The following is a 23,513-nucleotide window of genomic DNA, read 5'->3' on the forward strand; positions in this document are numbered from 1 at the left end:
CCTCCTCCCTACATTTTAGACCCTTTCTTTTATGTATGAATTCATAAGCATCCAGTGTGTGTGTGTCACACGTCGTAAAAATTGTGCCTTGATAAGAATAAACCTGCTGCCATACTTGGACTCTTTTGCTGTATCAAAATGACTCATTCAGAGATATCTATATTTAAATCCACATTCAGGCTGTTATGCATCGCTTATGTGTTTACCACGCAAACCTTTGGGGACAGGCATGCTTTGCCATTAGCGTTCTTTCTCCCCCATTGTTTTCAAATAGGTCTGAAGGTTGAAGTGACTCATTGTGGAACAATGAGACGGAAGTACCGTGTCTGCAATGTTACACGGAGACCAGCCAGTCATCAAACGTAAGCAAACATCTGCAGCTGTAAGCATGTACTAGTTGATCATGACCCCCGTTTCCTGCAGAAAATCATGCTAGAATGAAGATAATTTTCTCTTGCAGCTTTTGTGAGACTCCATTTTTTCTTTTCAGTTTCCCATTGCAATTAGAAAACGGCCAGACTGTGGAAAGAACGGTGGCACAGTACTTCAGAGAAAAGTACAACCTCCTGCTGAAATACCCTCACCTTCCTTGCCTACAAGTGGGACAGGAGCAGAAACACACCTACCTGCCTCTTGAAGTAATTGTTGCCAAACTTTTGAGTGACGCTTGATAGCTTCTTTTATATCACACTAGCTTGGGGACACAGCGCTGCCCAGGTTATTAGAGAAAGTGGGTAATGCGGGTTCTGTATGCCAAGTTTGGTCTTTATTGGTCATTGGATGACGGTTGCATTATTTTCAGGAAGTGAGTGAAGGTACTTGAAGTCCCATCATCCATGGTCAATCCTCCTCCAAACTGCAGCAGGGTGTAGAGTGAGCCATGAGGGCTCTGTGTGCCAATTTGGTCTTGATTGGTCATTGGATGAGGTTCGCAGTGGTTTCAGTAAGTGAGTAAAGATACTGCAAGTCCCATCATCCATGGCCCATTCCCCTTAAAAATGCATCAGAATGTAGAGTGGGCCATGAGTGTGTGCCAAGTTCGGGCCTGGTCTGCTATTTGTAGGGGCTACAATGTTCTGTGGGAAGTGAATCAGGTGAAGGTACTGCAAATCCCATCATTAGTGGCCCATCCTGCCCTGAACCACATCAGGTTTCAAAGTGGGCCATTGGGCCTCTGTGTGCCAAGTTTGGTCCTGATCTGTCATTGGTGTGGGCCACAGTGTTCTAAGGTAGTGAGTTCAAGTACTGCAAGTCCTGTCATCCTTGCTCAAACTGCACCAGGATGTTGAGTGGGTCTTGTGGGGGGGTCTGTGTGCTACATTTGGTCTTGTTCTGTCATTGTTGGGTGCCACAAGGTGTTTTGGACTTCATCTCCAACCATTCCTGAAAGCTTCAGGCCGGTTTCCTATTCCCTCTGCTGCCTCGGAATGTTCTGGGTGGCCAATCAGAGACCATATGAAATAGCACCATAGTGGCAGCCCATCAGAATGCTGGCACTTACACCACTGCGCTTCTGTCCACCGCATACAAACACTCTCTTTTATTATACACTAGCTTGGGCGGTTCTGTATGCCAAGTTTGGTCTTTATTGCTCATTGGATAATGGCTGCATTTTTTTCAGGAAGTTAGTGAAGGTACTGCAAGTCAAGTCCACCCTCCTCCAAACTGAAACAGGATGTAGATAGGGTCATGGGGGCTCTGTGTGCCAAGTTTGGTATTGATCAGTCATTGGTTCAGGATCGCAGTGGTTTCAGTATGTGGGTGAAGGTACTGTAAGTCCCATCATCCATGGTCAACCCTCCTCCAAGCTGCAGCAGGATGTACAGTGGGTCATGGGGGCTCTGTGTGGCAAGTTTGATCTTGATTGGTCATTAGATGAGGGTTGTAGCAATCTTGGGAAGGGAGTGGAGGTACTTGAAGTCCAAACATCCATGGTCTGTCCTCCAATCTGCACCAGGATGTGAAGTGGGTCATTGGGGCTCCGTTTGCCAAGTTTGGTCTTGATCAGTCATTGGCGGGGGTCTCAGTGGTCTCAGAAAGTGAGTGAAGTTACTGCAAGTCCCATCATCCATCTCCAAAATTTCCCACACCAGGACGTTAAGTGGGTCATGAGAGGTGTATGTGCCAAGTTTGGTCTTGATCAGTCATTGGATGAGGTTAACAGCGGTCTCAGAATGTGAGTGAAGGTACTGAAAGTCCCATCATCCATGGTCAACCCTTCTCCAAAACTGCAGCAATATGTAGAGAGGGTCATGGGGCTCTGTGTGCCAGATCAGTCATTGGATGAGGTTAACAGCGGTCTCAGAATGTGAGTGATGGTACTGCAAGTCCCATTATCCATGGTCCATCCTCTTCCAAACTGCAGTAGGATGTAGAGTGGGTCATGGGGGCTTTGTGTGCCAAGTTTGGTCTGTATTGGTAATTTTCTGACAGAGCCCCTGGCCTTTTCCTTTCCTCTCTTTGTCATCTCGGAATCTTGGAATTCTGGCTGGCCAATCAGAGACCATATGCAAATTTCCTTCTCATGTCCCTGTTTCTGTCATGAACTCTTTTCTCCACCAGGTGCTCTTATTGAACCTGGCCATTCAGAGACCATATGCAAATAGCACCACAGCAGCAGCTAATCAGAACGCTGGCACATACTCCTCCCGCCACACCGCCACACTTTTGTCCTCCACATACAAACTTTGACTTTTATAATATACTAGCTTGGGGACCCGGCGTTGCCCGGGTTATTAGAGAAAGTGGGTAATGGCGGTTCTGTATGCCAAGTTTGGTCTTTATTGGTCTTTGGATAATGGCAGCATTATTTTCAGGAAGTGAGTGAAGGTACTTGAAGTCCCATCATCCATGGGCCATCCTCCTACAAACAGCAGCAGGATATAGAGTGGGTCATGGGGGCTCTGTATGCCAAGTTTGGTCTTTATCAGTTATTAGATGAGGGTGGCAGTGGTGTCAGTAAGTGAGTGAAGGTACTGCAAGTCCCATCATCCAAAGTCCATCCCCTTTCAAACTGCAGCAGGATGTAGAGTGGATCATGGGGGCTCCGTGTGCCAAGTGTGGTCTTGATTGGTCATTAGAAGAGGGTTGCAGCAATCTTTGGAAGGGAGTGAAGGTACTTGAAGTCCCATCATCCATGGTCTGTCCTCCTCCAAACTGCAGCAGGATGTAGAGTGGGTCATTGGAGCCCCATGTGGCATGTTTAGTCTTGATTAGTCATTGGCCAGGGTCTCAGTGGTCTCAGGAAGAGAGCAAAGGTACTGCAAGTCCCATCATCCATCTCCAAATTTTTCCAAACAACACCAGGACGTAAACTGGGTCATGAGAGGTGTATGTGCCAAGTTTGGTCTTGATCCGTCATTGGATGAGGTTTGCAGAGGTCTCAGAATGTGAGTGAAGGTACTGGAAGTTCCATCATCCATGGTCCACCCTTCTCCAAAGCTGCAGCAGGATGTAGAGTGGGTCATGGGGGCTCTGTGTGCCAACGTTAGTCTTGATTGGTCATTAGATGAGTTTTGCAGCAAGTCTTGGGTAGTGGAGGTACTTGAAGTCCCATCATCCATGGTCTGTCGTCCTCCAAACTGCTCCAGGATGTAGAGTGGGTCATTGAAGCTCCATGTGCCAAGTATAGTCTTGATGAGTCATTGGCGAGGGTCTCAGTGGTCTCAGGAAGTGAGTGAAGTGACTGCAAGTCCCATCATCCATTGTCAAATTCTTCCAAACCGCACCAGGATGTAGAGTGAGTTATCCAGGCTCTCTGTGTAAATTGTGGTCCTGATCCATCATGGCTGGCAGTTGTAATGGTCTTAGGAAGGGAGTGCAGGTATTGCAAGTCCCATCGTCCATGGTGCATCCTCCTTCAAACTGCACCTGGATGTAGAGTGTGTCATGGAGACTCAGTGTGCCAAGTTTGGTATTTATTGGTAATTGGATGAGAGTTGCAGTGGTCTGAAGAATTGAGCAATGGTACTGCAAGTCCCATAATCCACGGTCCATCCCCGGCCAAGCCACACCAGGACGTAAAGTGGGTCATGAGAGGTCTATGTGTGAAGTTTGGTCCTGATCAGTCATTGGATAAGGATAACAGCGGTCTCAGAATGTGAGTGGTGGTACTACAAGTCCCATCATCCATGGTTCATAGTCCTCCAAACTGCAGTAGGATGTAGAGTGGGTGATGGGGGCTCTGTGTGCGTATTTCGGTCTGTATTGGTAGTGTTCTGACCCAGCCCCCTCTGGCCCTTTCCTTTCCTCTTTTTGTCATCTCGGAATGTTGGGTTTGAGGCTGGCCAATCAGAGACCATATGCAAATTTCCTTCTCATGTCCCCGTTTCTGCCATGAACTCTTTTCTCCACCAGGGGCTCCTCTTGAAGCTGGCCAATCAGAGACCATATGCAAATAGCACCACAGCGGCAGCCAATCAGAACGCTGCCACATACACTTCCGCCCTCCACACTTCCTCTGTCCTATACAAACAAACACTCTTCTTTATTATATACTAGCTTGGGGACCCGGCGTTGCCCGGGTTATTAGAGAAAGTGGGTTATGGCAGTTCCGTATGCCAAGTTTGGTCTTTATTGGTCTTTGGATAATGGCAGCATTATTTTCAGGAAGTGAGTGAAGGTACTTGAAGTCCCATCATCCATGGGCCATCCTCCTACAAACAGCAGCAGGATATAGAGTGGGTCATGGGGGCTCTGTGTGCCAAGTTTGGTCTTTATCAGTCATTAGATGAGGGTGGCAGTGGTGTCAGTAAGTGAGTGAAGGTACCGCAAGTCCCATCATCCAAAGTCCATCCTCTTTCAAACTGCAGCAGGATGTAGAGTGGATCATGGGGGCTCTGTGTGCCAAGTTTGGTCTTGATTGGTCATTAGAAGAGGGTTGTAGCAATCTTCGGAAGGGAGTGGAGGTACTTGAAGTCCCATCATCCATGGTCTGTCCTCCTCCAAACTGCACCAGGATGTAGAGTGGGTCATTGGTGCTCCATGTGCCAAGTTTAGTCTTGATTAGTCATTGGCGAGGGTCTCAGTGGTCTCAGAAAGTGAGCAAAGGTACTGTAAGTCCCATCATCCATCTCCATTTTTTTCCAAACAACACCAGGACGTAAAGTGGGGCATGAGAGGTCTATGTGCCAAGTTTGGTCTTGATCCGTCATTGGATGAGGTTTGCAGAGGTCTCAGAATGTGAGTGAAGGTACTGGAAGTTCCATCATCCATGGTCAACCCTCCTCCAAAACTGCAGCAGGCTGTAGAGTGGGTCATGGGGGCTCTGTGTGCCAACTTTGGTCTTGATTGGTCATTAGATGAGTTTTGCAGCAGTCTTGGGGAGTGGAGGTACTTGAAGTCCCATCATCCATAATCTGTCCTCCTCCAAACCACACCAGGATGTAGAGTGGGTCATTTGAGCTCCATGTGCCAAGTTTAGTCTTGATGAGTCATCAGCGAGGGTCTCAGTGGTCTCAGGAAGTGAGTGAAGTGACTGCAATTCCCATCATCCATTGTCAAATTCTTCCAAACCGCACCAGGATGTAGAGTGGGTCATGCTGGGTCTCTGTGTAAATTGTGGTCCTGATCCATCATCGTTGGTAGTTGTAATGGTCTTAGGAAGGGAGTGCAGGTATTGCAAGTCCCATCGTCCATGGTGCATCCTCCTTCAAACTGCACCTGGATGTAGAGTGCGTCATGGAGACTCAGTGGGTCAAGTTTGGTATTTATTGGTAATTGGATGATGGTTGCAGTGGTCTGAAGAATTGAGCAATGGTACTGCAAGTCCCATAATCCACGGTCCATCCCCGGCCAAACCGCACCAGGACGTAAAGTGGATCATGAGAGGTCTATGTGCGAAGTTTGGTCCTGATCAGTCATTGGATAAGGTTAACATCGGTCTCAGAATGTGAGTGGTGGTACTGCAAGCCCCATCATCCATGGTTCATCCTCCTCCAAACTGCAGTAGGATGTAGAGTGGGTGATGGGGGCTCTGTGTGCGTATTTCGGTCTGTATTGGTAGTGTTCTGACCCAGCCCCCTCTGGCCCTTTCCTTTCCTCTTTTTGTCATCTCGGAATGTTGGGTTTGAGGCTGGCCAATCAGAGACCATATGCAAATTTCCTTCTCATGTCCCCGTTTCTGCCATGAACTCTTTTCTCCACCAGGGGCTCCTCTTGAAGCTGGCCAATCAGAGACCATATGCAAATAGCACCACAGCGGCAGCCAATCAGAACGCTGCCACATACACTTCCGCCCTCCACACTTCCTCTGTCCTATACAAACAAACACTCTTCTTTATTATATACTAGCTTGGGGACCCGGCGTTGCCCAGGTTATTAGAGAAAGTGGGTTATGGCAGTTCCGTATGCCAAGTTTGGTCTTTATTGGTCTTTGGATAATGGCAGCATTATTTTCAGGAAGTGAGTGAAGGTACTTGAAGTCCCATCATCCTTGGGCCATCGTCCTACAAACAGCAGCAGGATATAGAGTGGGTCATGGGGGCTCTGTGTGCCAAGTTTGGTCTTTATCAGTCATTAGATGAGGGTGGCAGTGGTGTCAGTAAGTGAGTGAAGGTATTGCAAGTCCCATCATCCAAAGTCCATCCCCTTTCAAATTGCAGCAGGATGTAGAGTGGATCATGGGGGCTCTGTGTGCCAAGTGTGGTCTTGATTGGTCATTAGAAGAGGGTTGCAGCAATCTTTGGAAGGGAGTGGAGGTACTTGAAGTCCCATCATCCATGGTCTGTCCTCCTCCAAACTGCACCAGGATGTAGAGTGGGTCATTGGTGCTCCATGTGCCAAGTTTAGTCTTGATTAGTCATTGGCGAGGGTCTCAGTGGTCTCAGGAAGTGAGCAAAGGTACTGTAAGTCCCATCATCCATCTCCAAAGTTTTCCAAATAACACCAGGACGTAAAGTGGGTCATGAGAGGTCTATGTGCCAAGTTTGGTGTTGATCCGTCATTGGATGAGGTTTGCAGAGGTCTCAGAATGAGAGTGAAGGTACTGAAAGTTCCATCATTCATGGTCCACCCTTCTCCAAAACTGCAGCAGGAGGTAGAGTGGGTCATGGGCACTCTGTGTGCCAACTTTGGTCTTGATTGGTCATTAGATGAGTTCTGCAGCAGTTTTGGGTAGTGGAGGTACTTGAAGTTCCATCATCCATGGTCTGTCATCCTCCAAACTGCTCCAGGATGTAGAGTGGGTCATTGAAGCTCCATGTGCCAAGTTTAGTCTTGATGAGTCATTGGCGAGGGTCTCAGTAGTCTCAGGAAGTGAGTGAAGTGACTGCAAGTCCCATCATCCATTGTCAAATTCTTCCAAACCGCACCAGGATGTAGAGTGAGTTATGCGGGCTCTCTGTGTAAATTGTGGTCCTGATCCATCATTGTTGGCAGTTATAATGGTCTTAGGAAGGGAGTGCAGGTATTGCAAGTCCCATCGTCCATGGTGCATCCTCCTTCAAACTGCACCTGGATGTAGAGTGCGTCATGGAGACTCAGTGTGCCAAGTTTGGTCATATTCGGAAATTGGATGATGTTTTGCAGTGGTGTCAGGAGTTGAGCAAAGGTACTGCAAGTCCCAAAATCCATGCACGATCCACAGTCAAACCTCACCAGGGCATAAAGTGGGTCATGAGAGGTCTATGTGCCAAGTTTGGTGTTGTTCAGTCATTGTTGAGGGTCGCAGCAGTCTCGGAAAGCGAGTAGAGGTACTTCAAGTCCCATCATCCATGGCATGCCCTACTCCAAACCGTATTAGGATGTAGAGTGGGTCATGGGGGCTCTGTGTGCCAAGTTTGGTTTTGTTTGGACATTAGATGAGGGTTGCAGCACTCTTGGGAAGGGAGTGGAGGTACTTCAAGTCCCATCATCCATGGTCTGTCCTCCTCGAAAGTGCACCAGGATGTAGAGTGGGTCATGGGGACCCTGTTTGCCAAGTGTGGTCTTGATCAGTCATTGGCGTGGGTCGCAGTGATCTCAGGAAGTGAGTGAAATGATTGCAAGTCCCATCATCCATTGCCAAATTCTTCCAAACCGCACCAGGATGTAGAGTGTGTCATGCAGGCTCTCAGTGTAAATTGTGGTCCTGATCCATCATTGTTGGCAGTTGTAATGGTCTTAGGAAGGGAGTGCTGGTATTGCAAGTCCCATCGTAACTGGTGCATCCTCCTTCAAACTGCACCTGGATGTAGAGTGCGTCATGGAGACTCAGTGTGCCAAGTTTGGTCTTTCTCGGTAATTGGATGAGGGTTGCAGTGGTCTCGAGAATTGAGCAATGGTACTGCAAGTCCCATAATCCATGGTCCATCCCCGGCCAAACCACACCAGGACGTACAGTGGGTCATGAGAGGTCTATGTGCGAAGTTTGGTCCTGATCAGTCATTGGATGAGGTTAACAGCGGTCTCAGAATGTGAGTGGTGGTACTGCAAGTCCCATCATCCATGGTTCATCGTCCTCCAAACTGCAGTAGGATGTAGAGTGGGTGATGGGGGCTCTGTGTGCCTATTTCGGTCTGTATTGGGAGTGTTCTGACCCAGCCCCCGGCCTTTCCTTTCCTCTCTTGGTCATCTCGGAATGTTGGAAATGAGGCTGGCCAATCAGAGACCATATGCAAATTTCCTTCTGTCATGCCCCGTTTCTGCCATGAACCCTCTTCTCCACCAGGGGCTCCTATTGAAGCTGGCCAATCAGAGACTATATGCAAATAGCACCACAGCGGCAGCCAATCAGAACGCTGGCACATACATTTCCGCCCTCCCTCCACAATTCCTCTGTCCTATACAAACAAACACTCTTCTTTATTATATACTAGCTTGGGGACCCGGCGTTGCCCGGGTTATTAGAGAAAGTGGGTAATGGCGGTTCTGTATGCCAAGTTTGGTCTTTATTGGTCTTTGGATAACGGCAGCATTATTTTCAGGAAGTGAGTGAAGGTACTTGAAGTCCCATCATCCATGGGCCATCCTCCTACAAACAGCAGCAGGATATAGAGTGGGTCATGGGGGCTCTGTGTGCCAAGTTTGGTCTTTATCAGTCATTAGATGAGGGTGGCAGTGGTGTCAGTAAGTGAGTGAAGGTAGTGCAAGTCCCATCATCCAAAGTCCATCCCCTTTCAAACTGCATCAGGATGTAGAGTGGATCATGGGGGCTCTGTGTGCCAAGTGTGGTCTTGATTGGTCATTAGAAGAGGGTTGCAGCAGTCTTGGGAAGGGAGTGGAGGTACTTGAAGTCCCATCATCCATGGTCTGTCCTCCTCCAAACTGCAGCAGGATGTAGTGTGGGTCATTGGAGCTCCATGTGCCAAGTTTAGTCTTGATTAGTCATTGGCGAGGGTCTCAGTGGTCTCAGGAAGTGAGCAAAGGTACTGCAAGTCCCATCATCCATCTCCAAAGTTTTCCAAACAACACCAGGACGTAAAGTGGGTCATGAGAGGTCTATGTGCCAAGTTTGGTCTTGATCCGTCATTGGATGAGGTTTGCAGAGGTCTCAGAACGTGAGTGAAGGTACTGGAAGTTCCATCATCCATGGTCCACCCTTCTCCAAAACTGCAGCAGGATGTAGAGTGGGTCATGGGGGCTCTGTGTGCTAACGTTGGTCTTGCTTGGTCATTAGATGAGTTTTGCAGCAGTCTTGGGTAGTAGAGGTACTTGAAGTCCCATCATCCATGGTCTGTCGTCCTCCAAACTGCTCCAGGATGTAGAGTGGGTCATTGAAGCTCCATGTGCCAAGTTTAGTCTTGATGAGTCATTGGCGAGGGTCTCAGTGGTCTCAGGAAGTGAGTGAAGTGACTGCAAGTCCCATCATCCATTGTCAAATTCTTCCAAGCCGCACCAGGATGTAGAGTGAGTTATGCGGGCTCGCTGTGTAAATTGTGGTCCTGATCCATCATTGTTGGCAGTTATAATGGTCTTAGGAAGGGAGTGCAGGTATTGCAAGTCCCATCGTCCATGGTGCATCCTCCTTCAAACTGCACCTGGATGTAGAGTGCGTCATGGAGACTCAGTGTGCCAAGTTTGGTATTTATTGGTAATTGGATGAGGGTTGCAGTGGTCTGAAGAATTGAGCAATGGTACTGCAAGTCCCATAATCCACGGTCCATCCCCGGCCAAACCACACCAGGACGTAAAGTGGGTCATGAGAGGTCTATGTGCCAAGTTTGGTTATGATCAGTCATTGGATGAGGTTATCAGCGGTCTCAGAATGTGAGTGATGGTACTGGAAGTCCCATCATCCATGGTTCATCCTCCTCCAAACTGCAGTAGGATGTCAAGTGGGTCATGGGGGCTCTGTATGCCATGTCTGGTCTGTATTGGTAATGTTCTGACTCAGCCCCCTCTGGCCTTTTCCTTTCCTCTCTTTGTCATCTCGGAATCATGGAATTGAGGCTGGCCAATCAGAGACCATATGCAAATTTCCTTCTCATGTCCCCGTTTCTGCCATTCACTGTTTTCTCCACCAGGGGCTCCTATTGAAGCTGGCCAATCAGAGACCATAGGCAAATTTCCTTTTCATGTCCCCGTTTCTGCCATTCACTGTTTTCTCCACCAGGGGCTCCTATTGAAGCTGGCCAATCAGAGACCATATGCAAATTTCCTTCTCATGTCCCCGTTTCTGCCATTCACTGTTTTCTCCACCAGGGGCTCCTATTGAAGCTGCCCAATCAGAGACCATATGCAAATAGCACCACTGCGGCAGCCAATCCGAATGTTGGAACTTTCAGGCTGGCCAATCAGAATGCTGACACATACACCGCCCTTCCACCCTCCCTCCACAATTCCTCTGTCCGATACAAACACTCTTCTTTATTATATATATAGATATAGATATAGATATAGACTAGCTTGGGGACCTGGCGCTGCCCGGGTTATTTGAGAAAGGAATTGTGTCTCAAGGTTGGTCTTTATCAGTTATTTATATGGCTCACAGTGGTCCCATGAAGTTAGTGAAGGTACTGCGAGTCCCATCATCTGTGGTCCATCCTCCTCCAAACTGCACCAGAATGGAGAGTGGGTCGTGGGGGCTCTGTGTGCCAAGTTTTGTTCCTGATCACTCATTGGATGAGGGTCACAGTGGTCTCAGAAAGTGAGTTTTGGTACTGCAAGTCCTATCATCGATAGTCTGTTCTCCCCCAAACCTCACCAGAATTTTGAGTTGGCTAAGGGGGCTTTCTGTGCCAAGTTTGGTCTTTCTTGGTATTTGATAAGTGTCGCTGTGGTTTCAGTAAGTGAGTGAAGGTACTGCAAGTCCCGTCATCCATGGTCTATCCACGCTCACACTGCACCAGAATGTATAGTGTGTCTTGGGGTCTTTGTGCCAGGTTTGGTTTTGTTCTGTCATTGTTGGGGGTCACAACGGGTTTTGGACTTCAACTCCAACCATTCCTCACAGCTTCAGGCCCCCTTCCTATTCCCTCTGCTTCCTCGGAATGTTGCGGTTGGCTAATCAGAGACGATATGCAAATTGTACCTCGGAATCTTGAAGTTGGCCAATCAGAGTCCATATGCATATTGTACCTCGGAATGTAGAAGTTGGCCAATCAGAGACCATATGCAAATTGTACCTCGGAATGTTGAAGTTGGCCAGTCAGAGACCGTATGCAGATTGTACCACAGTGGCAGCCAATCAGAAAGCTGGTACATACTCCTCCACATTTCCACCACACTTTTTTCCGATGCATACAAACTTTGACTTTTATTATATTAGTAGCTTGGGGACCCAGCGCTGCCCGGGTTATTAGAGAAAGTGGGTAATGGAAGTTCTGTATGCCAAGTTTGGTTTTAATTGGTCATTTGTTGACGGTTGCATGGGTTTCAGGAAGTGAGTGAAGGTACTTGAAGTCCCATCATCTATGGTCCACCTTCCTCCAAATAGCAGCAGGATATAGAGTGTATCTAATAATAATAATAATAATAATAATAATAATAATAATAATAATAATAATGACACGATATGAGGATTTAAAGAATAAACTGCAAAGACTCTGGCACAAACCAGTAAAGGTGATCCCAGTGGTGATTGGCATACTGGGTGCAGTGCCTAAAGACCTTGGCCTGCACTTAAACACAATCGGCGCTGACAAAATTACCATCTGGCAGCTGCAAAAGGCCACCATACTGGGATTTGCACGCATTATTCGCCGATACATCACACAGTCCTACACACTTGGGAAGTGTCCGACGTGTGATCAAATACAACAGCCAGCAGAGTGATCTTGTTTGCTGTGGACGCATCTCGTTGTGTTTCAAATAATAATAATAATAATAAAACTTTATATTCTGCCCTATCTCCCTCGGGCCGGGGGGGGGGGGGGGGTGGCATAGGGCATATTTTAACATAACATTCAATGCCTCAGTAAAACAGACAAGTGCCGACATAAAAATCTCGAATAAGCCTACATATGAAAGTATTTCTTTTTATTTTAAATTTATTGTAGGGCATATCCTCATTTCATATAAAATTGTATTCAGGCCTGTGAGATGAGGACTTACCCAATGTTAAGATGAAGACTTGATTTATATCTATATTTCAAGTTTTGGTCTCATCATATGACTAACATGTCTTATTTCTACAGGTTTGTAACATTGTGGCAGGCCAGCGATGTATCAAGAAATTAACAGACAATCAAACATCAACGATGATAAAAGCAACGGCAAGATCTGCTCCGGATAGACAGGAAGAAATCAGCAGGCTGGTTAGTTCAGTCTTGGATGAGAAGGGACCTTTGTGTGTCGTTAAAGTATCAATGAAGATGAAATTTGCTCTATCCCTGATTTGTTCCCTTGCTTCATTTTTGATGCCATCACAGATTAATAAGTTTGAGTAACCCTTATCTGCAATACTTTGAACCAGAACTGTTTTGGGGTTTGTTTTTTTTAATGCTGTGTGTGCATGTACATACATAATGGGGTATCTTGGAGATAGGGCCCAAGTATAAACAAAAATATCATTTCCGGGCAAAGTACAGAGTGTTGGTTTTGACCTTTAAAACCTTACATGATGTGGGTCCAGGTCACCTGTCTCCTGCACAATCCACACTTTAGGACCCTTAGGTCCTCTAAGAGACACCAGTCCAACCTGCCAGAACCTGACTGGCGACCATCACCCAGAGGACCTTTTCATTGGCTGCCCCACAACTGGAATGACCTGCCAGAAGAGATCTGACAGCTAAATCAGTTGTCAAAATTTAAGACAACCAAAGTCCCAATCTCTTCCAGCAGGCCTACCCAGTCTATTTTAACTTGTGAATTTTACCTGCATAAAATTCAATAATTTGATAAATTTTAAGCTTAATTTTACCTGTGTTTGTTATGTGTGTTTGAATAGTTTTGTTTTCCTTCGCTGTTTTAACTGTGTTTAACAGGTGCAAAGAGAGGTGGTTCATAAATAACCATAATCATAATAATCATCAATATAATTATTAACTAGCTTGGGGACCCAGCGCTGCCCGGGTTATTAGAGAAAGTGGGTAATGCCGGTTCTGTATTTGGTCTTTATTGGTCATTGGATGGTGGTTGCATTGTTTTCAGGAAGTGAGTGAAGGTACTTGAAGTCCCATCATCCATGGTCAACCCTCCAAACAGCAGCAAGATATAGAGTGGGCCATGGGGGCTCAGCGTGCCAAGGTTGGTCTTGATTGTACATTAGATAAGGGTTGCGGCAGTCTTGGGAAGGGAGTGGAGGTACTTGAAGTCCCATCATCCATAGTCTGTCCTCCTCAAAACTGCACCAGGATGTAGAGTGGGTCATGGGGGCTCCATGTGCCAAGTTTGGTCTTGATTAGTCATTGGATTAGGGTCGCAGTGGTTTTAGTAAGTGAGTGAAGGTACTTCAAGTCCCACCACCAATGGTCAACCCTCCTCCAAACTGCAGCAGGATGTAGAGTGAGTCATGGGGTCTCTGTGTGCCAATTTGGTCTTGATTGGTCATTGGATGAGGGTTGCAGTGGTTTCAGTAAGTGAGTAAAGATACTGCAATCATCATCCATGCTCCATCCCACTTATAAGTGCATCAGGATGTAGAGTGGGCCATGAGTACTCTACGTGCCAAGTTCGGGCCTGGTCTGTTATTTGTACGGGCTACAGTGTTCTGTGGGATGTTAATCGGGTGAAGGTACTGCAAATACCATCATTAGTGGCCCATCCTGCCCTAAACCGCACCAGAGCTGGTGTTTAATTTCTTTAATAGGCCAAAAGCCAGGCAGCCATTTTATAAAAGCTCAGAGCTGAGGGGGCGGAGAAAACAGGAATCCATTTTGTTAGCACAGAGCCAAGAGGGGATGGAGCCTGCACAAAAAATATAGACTTGCTACAAAAGAGACAGTAATTCAATTCCTAAGCATATTACTGCTATCAAATATTAGAATAGTTTGGGAAGAGAAACTCATGCAATACAGGAATCTTGGGCATGAGGTGCCACCTAATTGGTCAATAGCCCTAAAGGCCATGTGGCGCCACTGATTGGTCAATAGCCCTAAAGGGTATGTAGTGCCACCTGATTGGTCAGTAGCCCTGCCCTATCATTTTCAGGGTCTAGCAGGATGGAGCCAGCCTTCAGAGATTTAGCAGAAGGGTCAAAGGGGGCTGGGATAGGTTTGCAAGTTGAAGTGTTCATAAGCATAAAAAGGCATCATTAAAAAGATAACATTCCTTTCCCCTGTTGTGAACTACAACTCCCAAATTCAAGGTCAATTCCCTCAAACTCCTGTAGTATGTTCAATTGGTCATGAGGCTTTTTAGTGTGAAGTGTAGTTCCTGTCCATTGCCTTGGGGGGGGGGGGGGGCACAGTATCTTTGGTTGTACGTGAACTATAACTCCCCTGAAGAAAGGTCATTTTGCCCCAAACTTCTACATTATGTTGTCTGTGCTCCAAGTTTAGCCTAGATGCAATGTCAGCTTCATTCATTGGGTGCAGGTGAACTAAAACTACTATATACAAGTCCCATTATCCATGACGGTTCCATTGTTTTGAGGAAGTGAGTGAAGGTACTTGGATTCCCATCATCCATGGTCCACCCTCTTCCAAACAGCCACAGGATATAGAGTGGGTCATGGGGGCTCTGTGTGCCAAGTTTAGTCTTTTATCAGTCATTGCATGAGAGTGGAGGTGGTTTCAGTAATGAGTACAGGTATTGCAAGTCCCATCGTCCATGGTGCATCCTCCTCCATACCGTACCAGGATGTAGACTGCGTCATGGATACTCAATGTGCCAAGTTTGGTCTTTTTCAGTAATTGAATGAGGGTTGCTGTGGTCTCAGTAATTGAGTAATTGAGTAATGAGTACAGGTATTGCAAGCCACATCGTCCATGGTGCATCCTCCTCCATACCGTACCAGGATGTAGAGTACGTCATGGATACTCAGTGTGCCAAGTTTGGTCTTTTTCAGTAATTGATGAGGGTTGCAGTGGTCTCAGTAATTGAGCAATGGTACTGCAAGTCCCATAAACCATGGTCCATTCCCGGCCAAACCACACCAGGACGTAAAGTGGGTCATGAGAGGTCTATGTACCAAGTTTGGCCTTGATAAGTCATTGGATGAGGTTCACAGCGGTCTCAGAATATGAGTGATGGAACTGCAAGTCCCATCATCCATGGTTCATCCTCCTCCAAACTGCAGCAGGATGTAGAGTGGGTCATGGGGGCTCTGTGTACCAAGTTTGGTCTGTATTGGTAATTGTCTGACTCAGCCCCTGGCCTTTTCTTTTCCTATCTTTGTCATCTCGGAATCTTGGAATTGTGGCTGGCCAATCAGAGACCATATGCAAATTTCCTTCTCTCATGTCTCCGTTTCTGTCATGAACCCTTTTCTCCACCAGGGGCTCCTCTTGAAGCTGGCTAATCAGAGACCATATGCAAATAGCACCACAGCGGTAGCCAATCAGAAAGTTGGCACATACTCCTCCGCTCGCACGGCCACACTTTTGTCCACTGCATACAAACTTTGATTTTTATTATATACTAGCTTGGGGACTCGGCGCTGCCCGAGTTATTAGAGGAAGTGGGTAATGGCAGTTCTTTATACCACGTTTGGTCTTCTTTTGGTCCTTGGATGACAGTTGCATTGTTTTCAGGAGGTGAGTGAAGGTACTTGAAGTCCCACCATCCATTGTCCACCATCCTCCAAACTGCAGCAGGATATAGAGTGGGTCATGGGGGCTCTGTGTGCCAATTTGGTTTTGATCAGTCATTGGCGAGGGTAGCAGTGGTTTCAGTAAGTGAGTATAGGTACTGCAAGTTCCATCATCTATGGTCCATCCCCCTTAGAACTGCATCAGGATGTACGGTGGACTATGAGTACACTGCCAAGTTTGGGCCTGGTCTGTGATTTGTTGGGGCTACAATGTTTTGTGGGAAGTGAATCGGGTGAATGTTCTACAGATCCCATCATTTGTGGCCCACCTGCCCTAAACTGCACCAGGTTTTTTTTTTAAATTATATCTTTTTATTTAGAATATGTGCTCTTAGAGTAGAGCAAGATAGGAAAGTCTAAAATTGGTTTTATTTTTTACAGTTAAAAAAAAAGTACCATGTAAAAGAGCTTACATCGAAAGAGGGGGAACAATGGTTATGACAGAAAGAGTGAAGGGAATGAGGGGCGATGGGGGGGGACTGGAGGAGGGGGGTCGGGGAGGAGGGGGAAGGTAGAATAGTGGGGGAAGAACATAGTGACCACGAAGGTTGGACACTATTGGGAGAAAAAAGAACACTTCCAGGTTTTCCAGGTCGAAGTTTTCCTTCTCGTTTCATTTCTTTCTTTTTTTCTTCTTCTTCTTTATTATATACTAGCTTGGGGACCCGGCGCTGCCCGGGTTATTAGAGAAAGTGGGTAATGGCGGTTCTGTTTGCCAAGTTTGGTCTTGATTAGTCATTAGAAGAGGGTTGTAGCAATCTTCGGAAGGGAGTGGAGGTACTTGAAGTCCCATCATTCATAGTCTGTTCTCCCCCAACCCTCACCAGAATGTTGAGTTGGCCATGGGGGTTCTGTGTGCCAAGTTTGGTCTTTATCAGTCATTGGATGAGGGTCTCAGTAGTTTTACTGAGTGAAGGAACTGCAAGTCCCATCATCCATGGTGCATCATCCTCCAAATCGCACCAGGATGTAGAGTGCATCATGGAGACCCGGTGTGCCAAGTTTTCTCCTTATTGGAAATTGGATGATGGTTGCAGTGGTCTCAGGAATTGAGCGAAGATACTGCAAGTCCCATAATCCATGCTCGATCCACAGTCAAACCACACCATGGCGTAAAGTGGGTCATGAGAGGTCTATGTGCCAAGTTTGGTGTTGTTCAGTCATTGTTGAGGGTCGCAGCAGTCTCGGAAAGCGAGTAGGGGTACTTCAAGTCCCATCATCCATGGTATGCCCTACTCCAAACCGCAGTAGGATGTAGAGTGGGTCATGGGGGCTCTGTGTGCCAAGTTTGGTTTTGTTTGGACATTAGATGAGGGTTGCAGCAGTCTTGGGAAGAGAGTGGAGGTACTTGAAGTCCTATCATCCATTGTCTGTCCTCCTCGAAAGTACACCAGGATGTAGAGAGGGTCATGGGGACTCTCTGTGCCAAGTTTGATCTTCATCAGTCATTGGCAAGGGTCTCAGTGGTCTCAGGAAGTGAGTGAAGTGACTGCAAGTCCCATCATCCATTGTCAAATTCTTCCAAACCGCACCAGGATGTAGAGTGGGTTATGCGGGCTCTCTGTGTAAATTGTGGTCCTGATCCATCATTGTTGGCAGTTATAATGGTTTTAGGAAGGGAGTGCAGGTATTGCAAGTCCCATCGTCCATTGTCAAATTCTTCCAAACCGCACCAGGATGTAGAGTGGGTTATGCGGGCTCTCTGTGTAAATTGTGGTCCTGATCCATCATTGTTGGCAGTTATAATGGTTTTAGGAAGGGAGTGCAGGTATTGCAAGTCCCATCGTCCATGGTGCATCCTCCTCCAAGCCGCACCAGGATGTAGAGTGGGTCATGGAGACTCAGTGTGCCAAGTTTGGTCTTTATCGGTAATTGGATGAGGGTTGCAGTGGTCTCAAGAATTGAACAAAGGTACTGCAAGTCCCATAATCCATGGTCCATCCCTGGCCAAACCACACCAGGACGTAAAGTGGGTCATGAGAGGTCTATGTGCCAAGTTTGGTCCTGATCAGTCATTGGATGAGGTTAACAGCGGTCTCAGAATGTGAGTGGTGGTACTGCAAGTCCCATCATCCATGGTTCATCCTCCTCCAAACTGCAGTAGGATGTCGAGTGGGTCATGGGGGCTTTGTGTGCCAAATCTGGTCTGTATTGGTAATTGTCTGACTCAGCCCCCTCTGTCCTTTTCCTTTCCTCTCTTTGCCATCTCGGAATCTTGGAATTGAGGCTGGCCAATCAGAGACCATATGCAAATTTCCTTCTCATGTCCTCGTTTCTGCCATGAACTCTTTTCTCCACCAGGGGCTCCTATTGAAGCTGGCCAATCAGAGACCATATGCAAATAGCACCACTGCGGCAGCCAATCAGAATGTTGGAACTTTCAGGCTGGCCAATCAAAACGCTGGCACATACTCCTCCCGTCGCACCGCCACACTTTTGCCCTCCACATACAAACTTTCACCTTTATTATATGTATAGATATAATTGTTTTTGTTTTGTTATTTGTTTGTTTGTTTACTTGTTTGATTGTTTGTTTGTTTGTTTGTTTTACTAGCTTATAAAGAATTCCCAATTCTTTATCGTTCTTGTCTTGAGGGCTATGGTCTTACTTCTATTTTATTGCTACTTATTCATATTGTGTCATTCTTAGAACGTGTATTTCCTTGTTCTCTTTTTCCACATAATCTAATACTTTGTCCCAATTTGTTTTTCTGGATTTGATTGTATTATGAGATAGCCTTTGCGATATAATGAGATATCCATGTTCATTAAGTCTAAGGTCTTTTGTAGCCACTTCTCTAATGAGGGTGATTCATTTTTCTTCCAATATTGCGCCAATTTAATTCTGGCTGCTGTAACTAAGAAAAAGAAGAGCTTATTTGTGTTTTCGTCTATGTCGAAGTCCGTTATGTCCAATTAGAAATATTCTGGTTTGGATGGAATTCAAATTGTAATATTGCTTCCATTTTTTTGTGAATCGCATACCAAAAAGATTTTACTACCTTGCATTTCCACCACATGTGGAAAAGGTCTCCTTCCCCCCCCCCCCCCCCCCCCCCACACACACACACTTCCAGCAGATTCCTTCTCTTCTTCCTTTGTTAAACTTTGCTATTTGGGATGGTGTTAAATACCATCTGTGGAAGAGTTTTAGCCAATTTTCTCTAAGTTCAGTGGAATATGTGTATTTTAGTTTTAACAGCCATACCTCCTCCCACTCTGAAAAGCTGATAGAACGGCCTATATCTATTGCCCATTTTACCATTGATTCTTTGACCTGTTCCCTTTCTGTTGCCCAAGATAGCAGTTTCTGGTATATTTTCCGAATTAATTTTGTATCTGATTTCATTATTTTATCCCAGAAATTTTCCTCCAATTCAAAACCAATTTTTCTGTCTTTCTCAAAGTTTTCTCTGATTTGAAAATAGTGGAACCAGGAAATGGTCGGGTCTGGTTGTTTTAATTCTTCTTGGGATTTTAATAGGATGTTCTGGCCGTTTCTCTTTATTAACTGGTTATATGTGAACCATTTCTCTCTCGGGATCGCTCTTCTATGTTCTGCTTCTATTGGGGAAAACCAGAGTGGAGTCCGGGCGTAAAACCTGCTTTTATACTTGTTCCAGACTTTAAGGAGGGCCGCCCTGATAGAATGACTGTTGAAGTTCCTCTCTGATTTGGCTTTCTCTCTCCACAAATATTTATGCCAACCGAGGGCCAGGTCGTATCCTTCTAGAGCTAAAAGTTTTCTTTTTCCTAAAGTTGCCCTGTCTTTAACCCAACATAGGGCTGCTGATTCGTAGTAGATTTGCAAGTCTGGGAGACTCAGACCGCCTCTTCTCCTATCATCGCAGAGATTTATCCAGCTGATCCTATGTTTCCCCCCTTCCAGATAAATTTTGCTATGTCCCTGTGCCAGGTTTTAAAAATGGACATAGATTTAACTATGGGTAGGGTTTGAAACAGGAACAGTACCTCAGGCAGTACATTCATTTTTATTGTAGTGATTCTTCCCAATAGGGAGAGATTTAAAGATTCCCATTTTTTGAGTTTTCCTTTGATTTCATTCCACTTCTTCTGATAGTTATTTTTTAGGAGCTGAGTATTACTTGGTGTTATTATAATTCCTAAATATCTGACCTTGGAGGTGATTTTAATTCCTATTTGTTTTTGTAGTGTTTCTTTCCTTTCTTTATTTATGTTTTTTTGTCAACATTTGGGTTTTTTCTTTATTTATTTTCGGTCCTGCTACTTCTCCATACGTCTCTATCTCTTTAAACCATTTCTCTATGTTCTCTAGCGGCTCTTCTATAATGCACACTAGATCCGCAAAAGCGCGGATTTTATATGAGAACTTATTTGTTCTTAGGCTTTTTAGTTCTCCATTTTCCCTTATCTTTGTCAGTAGCATCTCTAGTGTTAGAATATATAGGAGAGGGGAAAGGGGGCATCCCTGTCTCATTCCTTTGCTTATTTCGATGTTATCTGACATCTGACTGTTAACTTTTATTTTTGCGTATTGTTTGGAATATATAGCGTCTATTGCTGTAATGAATCTGTATCCTGCGTCCATTTCTTTTATGACTGCTTTGATTAGGTTCCAGTTAACGTTGTCAAACGCCTTTTCCAGTTAACATTATCAAATGTCGACAAACAAGAGGGCCACCTCTTTTGGGATGTTCTTATCGTAGTATTCTATTGTGTTTAATATCGATCTGATGTTATCTCTTATTTGTCTTTTAGGTAAAAATCCGGTTTGTTCTTCCTCAATCCTTTCATTTAATATCTCTTTTAATCGAGAGGTCAAGATACTACTAAAGATTTTATAGTCGACGTTTAGAAGGGAAATAGGTCGATAATTTTTCACCTGTTTGCTGTCCGTTCTTTCTTTATGCAACACTGTTAAAGTTGCTGATCCCCATGTTTCTGATATTATGCCTGTGTCATAGAATCATAGAATCAAAGAGTTGGAAGAAACCTCATGGGCCATCCAGTCCAACCCCCTGCCAAGAAGCAGGAATATTGCATTCAAATCACCCCTGACAGATGGCCATCCAGCCTCTGCTTAAAAGTTTCCAAGGAAGGAGCCTCCACCACACTCCGGGGCAGAGAGTTCCACTGCCGAATGGCTCTCACAGTCAGGAAGTTCTTCCTAATGTTCAGATGGAATCTCCTCTCTTGTAGTTTGAAGCCATTGTTCCGCGTTCTAGTCTGCAAGGAAGCAGAAAACAAGCTTGCTTCCTCTTCTCTGTGGATTCCTCTCACATATTTATACATGGCTATCATATCCCCTCTCAGCCTTCTCTTCTTCAGGCTAAACATGCCCAGTTCCCTAAGCCACTCCTCATAGGGCTTGTTCTCCAGACCCTTGATCATTTTAGTCGTCCTCCTCTAGACACATTCCAGCTTGTCAATATCTCTCTTGAATTGTGGTGCCCAGAATTGGACACAATATTCCAGGTGTGGTCTAACCAAAGCGGAATAGAGGGGTAGTATTACTTCCTTAGATCTAGACACTATGCTCCTATTGATGCAGGCCAAAATACCATTGGCTTTTTTTGCCGCCACATCACATTTTGGCTCATGTTTAACTTTTGTCCACGAGGACTCCAAGATCTTTTTCACACGTACTGCTCTCGAGCCAGGCATTGTCCCCCATTCTATATCTTTGCATTTCATTTTTCCTGCCAAAGTATCTTGCATTTGTCACTGTTGAACTTCATTTTGTTAGTTTTGGCCCATCTCTCTAATCTGTCAAGATCGTTTTGAATCCTGCTCCTGTCCTCTGGAGTATTGGCTATCCCTCCCAATTTGGTGTCGTCTGCAAACTTGATGACCATGCCTTCTAGCCCTTCATCTAAGTCATTAATAAAGATGTTGAACAGGACCGGGCCCAGGACAGAACCCTGCGGCACTCCACTTGTCACTTCTTTCCAAGATGAAGAGGAAGCATTGGTGAGCACCCTCTGGGTTCGTCCATTTAACCAATTACAGATCCACCTCACCGTAGTTTTGCCTAGCCCACATTGGACTAGTTTCCTTGCCAGAAGGTCATGCGGGACCTTGTCGAAGGCCTTACTGAAATCCAGGTACGCCACATCCACGACATTCCCCGCATCTACCCAGCTTGTAACTCTATCAAAAAAAAGAGATCAGATTAGCCTGGCATGACTTGTTTTTGATAAATCCATGTTGACTATTAGCGATGACCGCATTTGTTTCTAAGTGCTTGCAGACCACTTCCTTAACAATCTTTTCCAGAATCTTGCCTGGTATCGACGTGAGGCTGGCCGGACGGTAGTTGTTTGGGTCATCCTTTTTTCCCTTCTTGAAGATTGGGACCACATTGGCCCTCCTCCAATCTGCTGGAACTTCTCCCGTTCTCCAAGAACCCTCAAAGATGATTGCCAATGGTTTCGAAATGACTTCCGCTAGTTCCTTCAATACTCTGGGGTGTAGTTGATCTGGCCCTGGGGACTTGAACTCATTAAGAGCGGCCAGGTATTCCCGGATGACTTCTTTCCCAATTTGGGGTTGGATGTCCTCCAATCCCTCGTCCACTCCATCTTGCTGACTTTCTTTTGTGAGAAGACCGAGGCAAAGAAGGCATTAAGTAGTTCTGCCTTTTTCCTATCCCCTGTCAGCATTGCCCCATCTTCTCCTCGAAGAGGTCCTATCGCCTCCTTGTTTTTCCTTTTTCTTCTGACATATGAAAAGAAGCCCTTTTTATTGTTTTTAATGTCCCTGGCAAGTCTGAGCTCGTTTTGTGCTTTAGCTTTGCGGACCTTTTCCCTACAGGTGTTGGGTGTTTGAATTCTTCTTTGATGATTTCTCCCTTTTTCCATTTCTTGTGCATGTCTCTTTTGTGTCTTAGCACAGTAGAAGTTCTTTGGACATCCATTCTGGCTTCTTTGCACTTGTCCTATTTTTCTCTTTGTTGGCACGGTTTGCAATTGCACCTTGAGTATTTCACTCTTGAGAAATTCCCATCCATCCATAACTCCCTTTTCTTTTAGTATCTGTGTCCACGGAATGCTGCTCAGCGTTTCCTTCATTTTTCGGAAATCAGCTCTCCTAAAGTCCAAAATGCGGGTTAGTTTAGTGTTTACACCTTATTTTATTTTTCTGGTTATTTAATATTTAATGTTTATTTTACTTAAGTGATATTTGTCTTGACTGTTCTAATTTAGCACAAATCCTATGTAAAATCATACTACGTATTTTTGACATTAATATTGAAATCTGAAATATATACAGAAAGTTTCGGCCTTCCTTTGTACCTCAAATTGCAGGAGCACATGGTCACTTGCCCCTAAGGATCCTACCACTTCGACCGCATCGATCTGGTCCTCCGCATTTGTTAGGATGAGATCAAGAGTAGCCAATCCTCTTGTTGCCTCTTCTA

General features: G+C 45.6%; 1 protein-coding gene across 3 annotated transcripts in view; it reads left to right on the forward strand.

The window, feature by feature from the left end:
* The window catches only part of LOC137095532 (protein argonaute-3-like), a 255,766-nt gene that overhangs the window by 116,005 nt on the left and 116,248 nt on the right, over positions 1-23,513 (forward strand). For all 3 annotated transcript variants that reach the window (XM_067462306.1, XM_067462304.1, XM_067462305.1), the window contains exons 7-9: positions 275-362; positions 491-638; positions 12,555-12,674. In XM_067462306.1, the coding sequence (XP_067318407.1) occupies positions 275-362; positions 491-638; positions 12,555-12,674 (356 nt within the window). The remainder of the gene's footprint in view (positions 1-274; positions 363-490; positions 639-12,554; positions 12,675-23,513) is intronic.

This window comes from Anolis sagrei, chromosome Y (genome assembly GCF_037176765.1).
Source record: "Anolis sagrei isolate rAnoSag1 chromosome Y, rAnoSag1.mat, whole genome shotgun sequence".
NCBI classification, from domain to species: Eukaryota; Metazoa; Chordata; class Lepidosauria; order Squamata; family Dactyloidae; genus Anolis; species Anolis sagrei.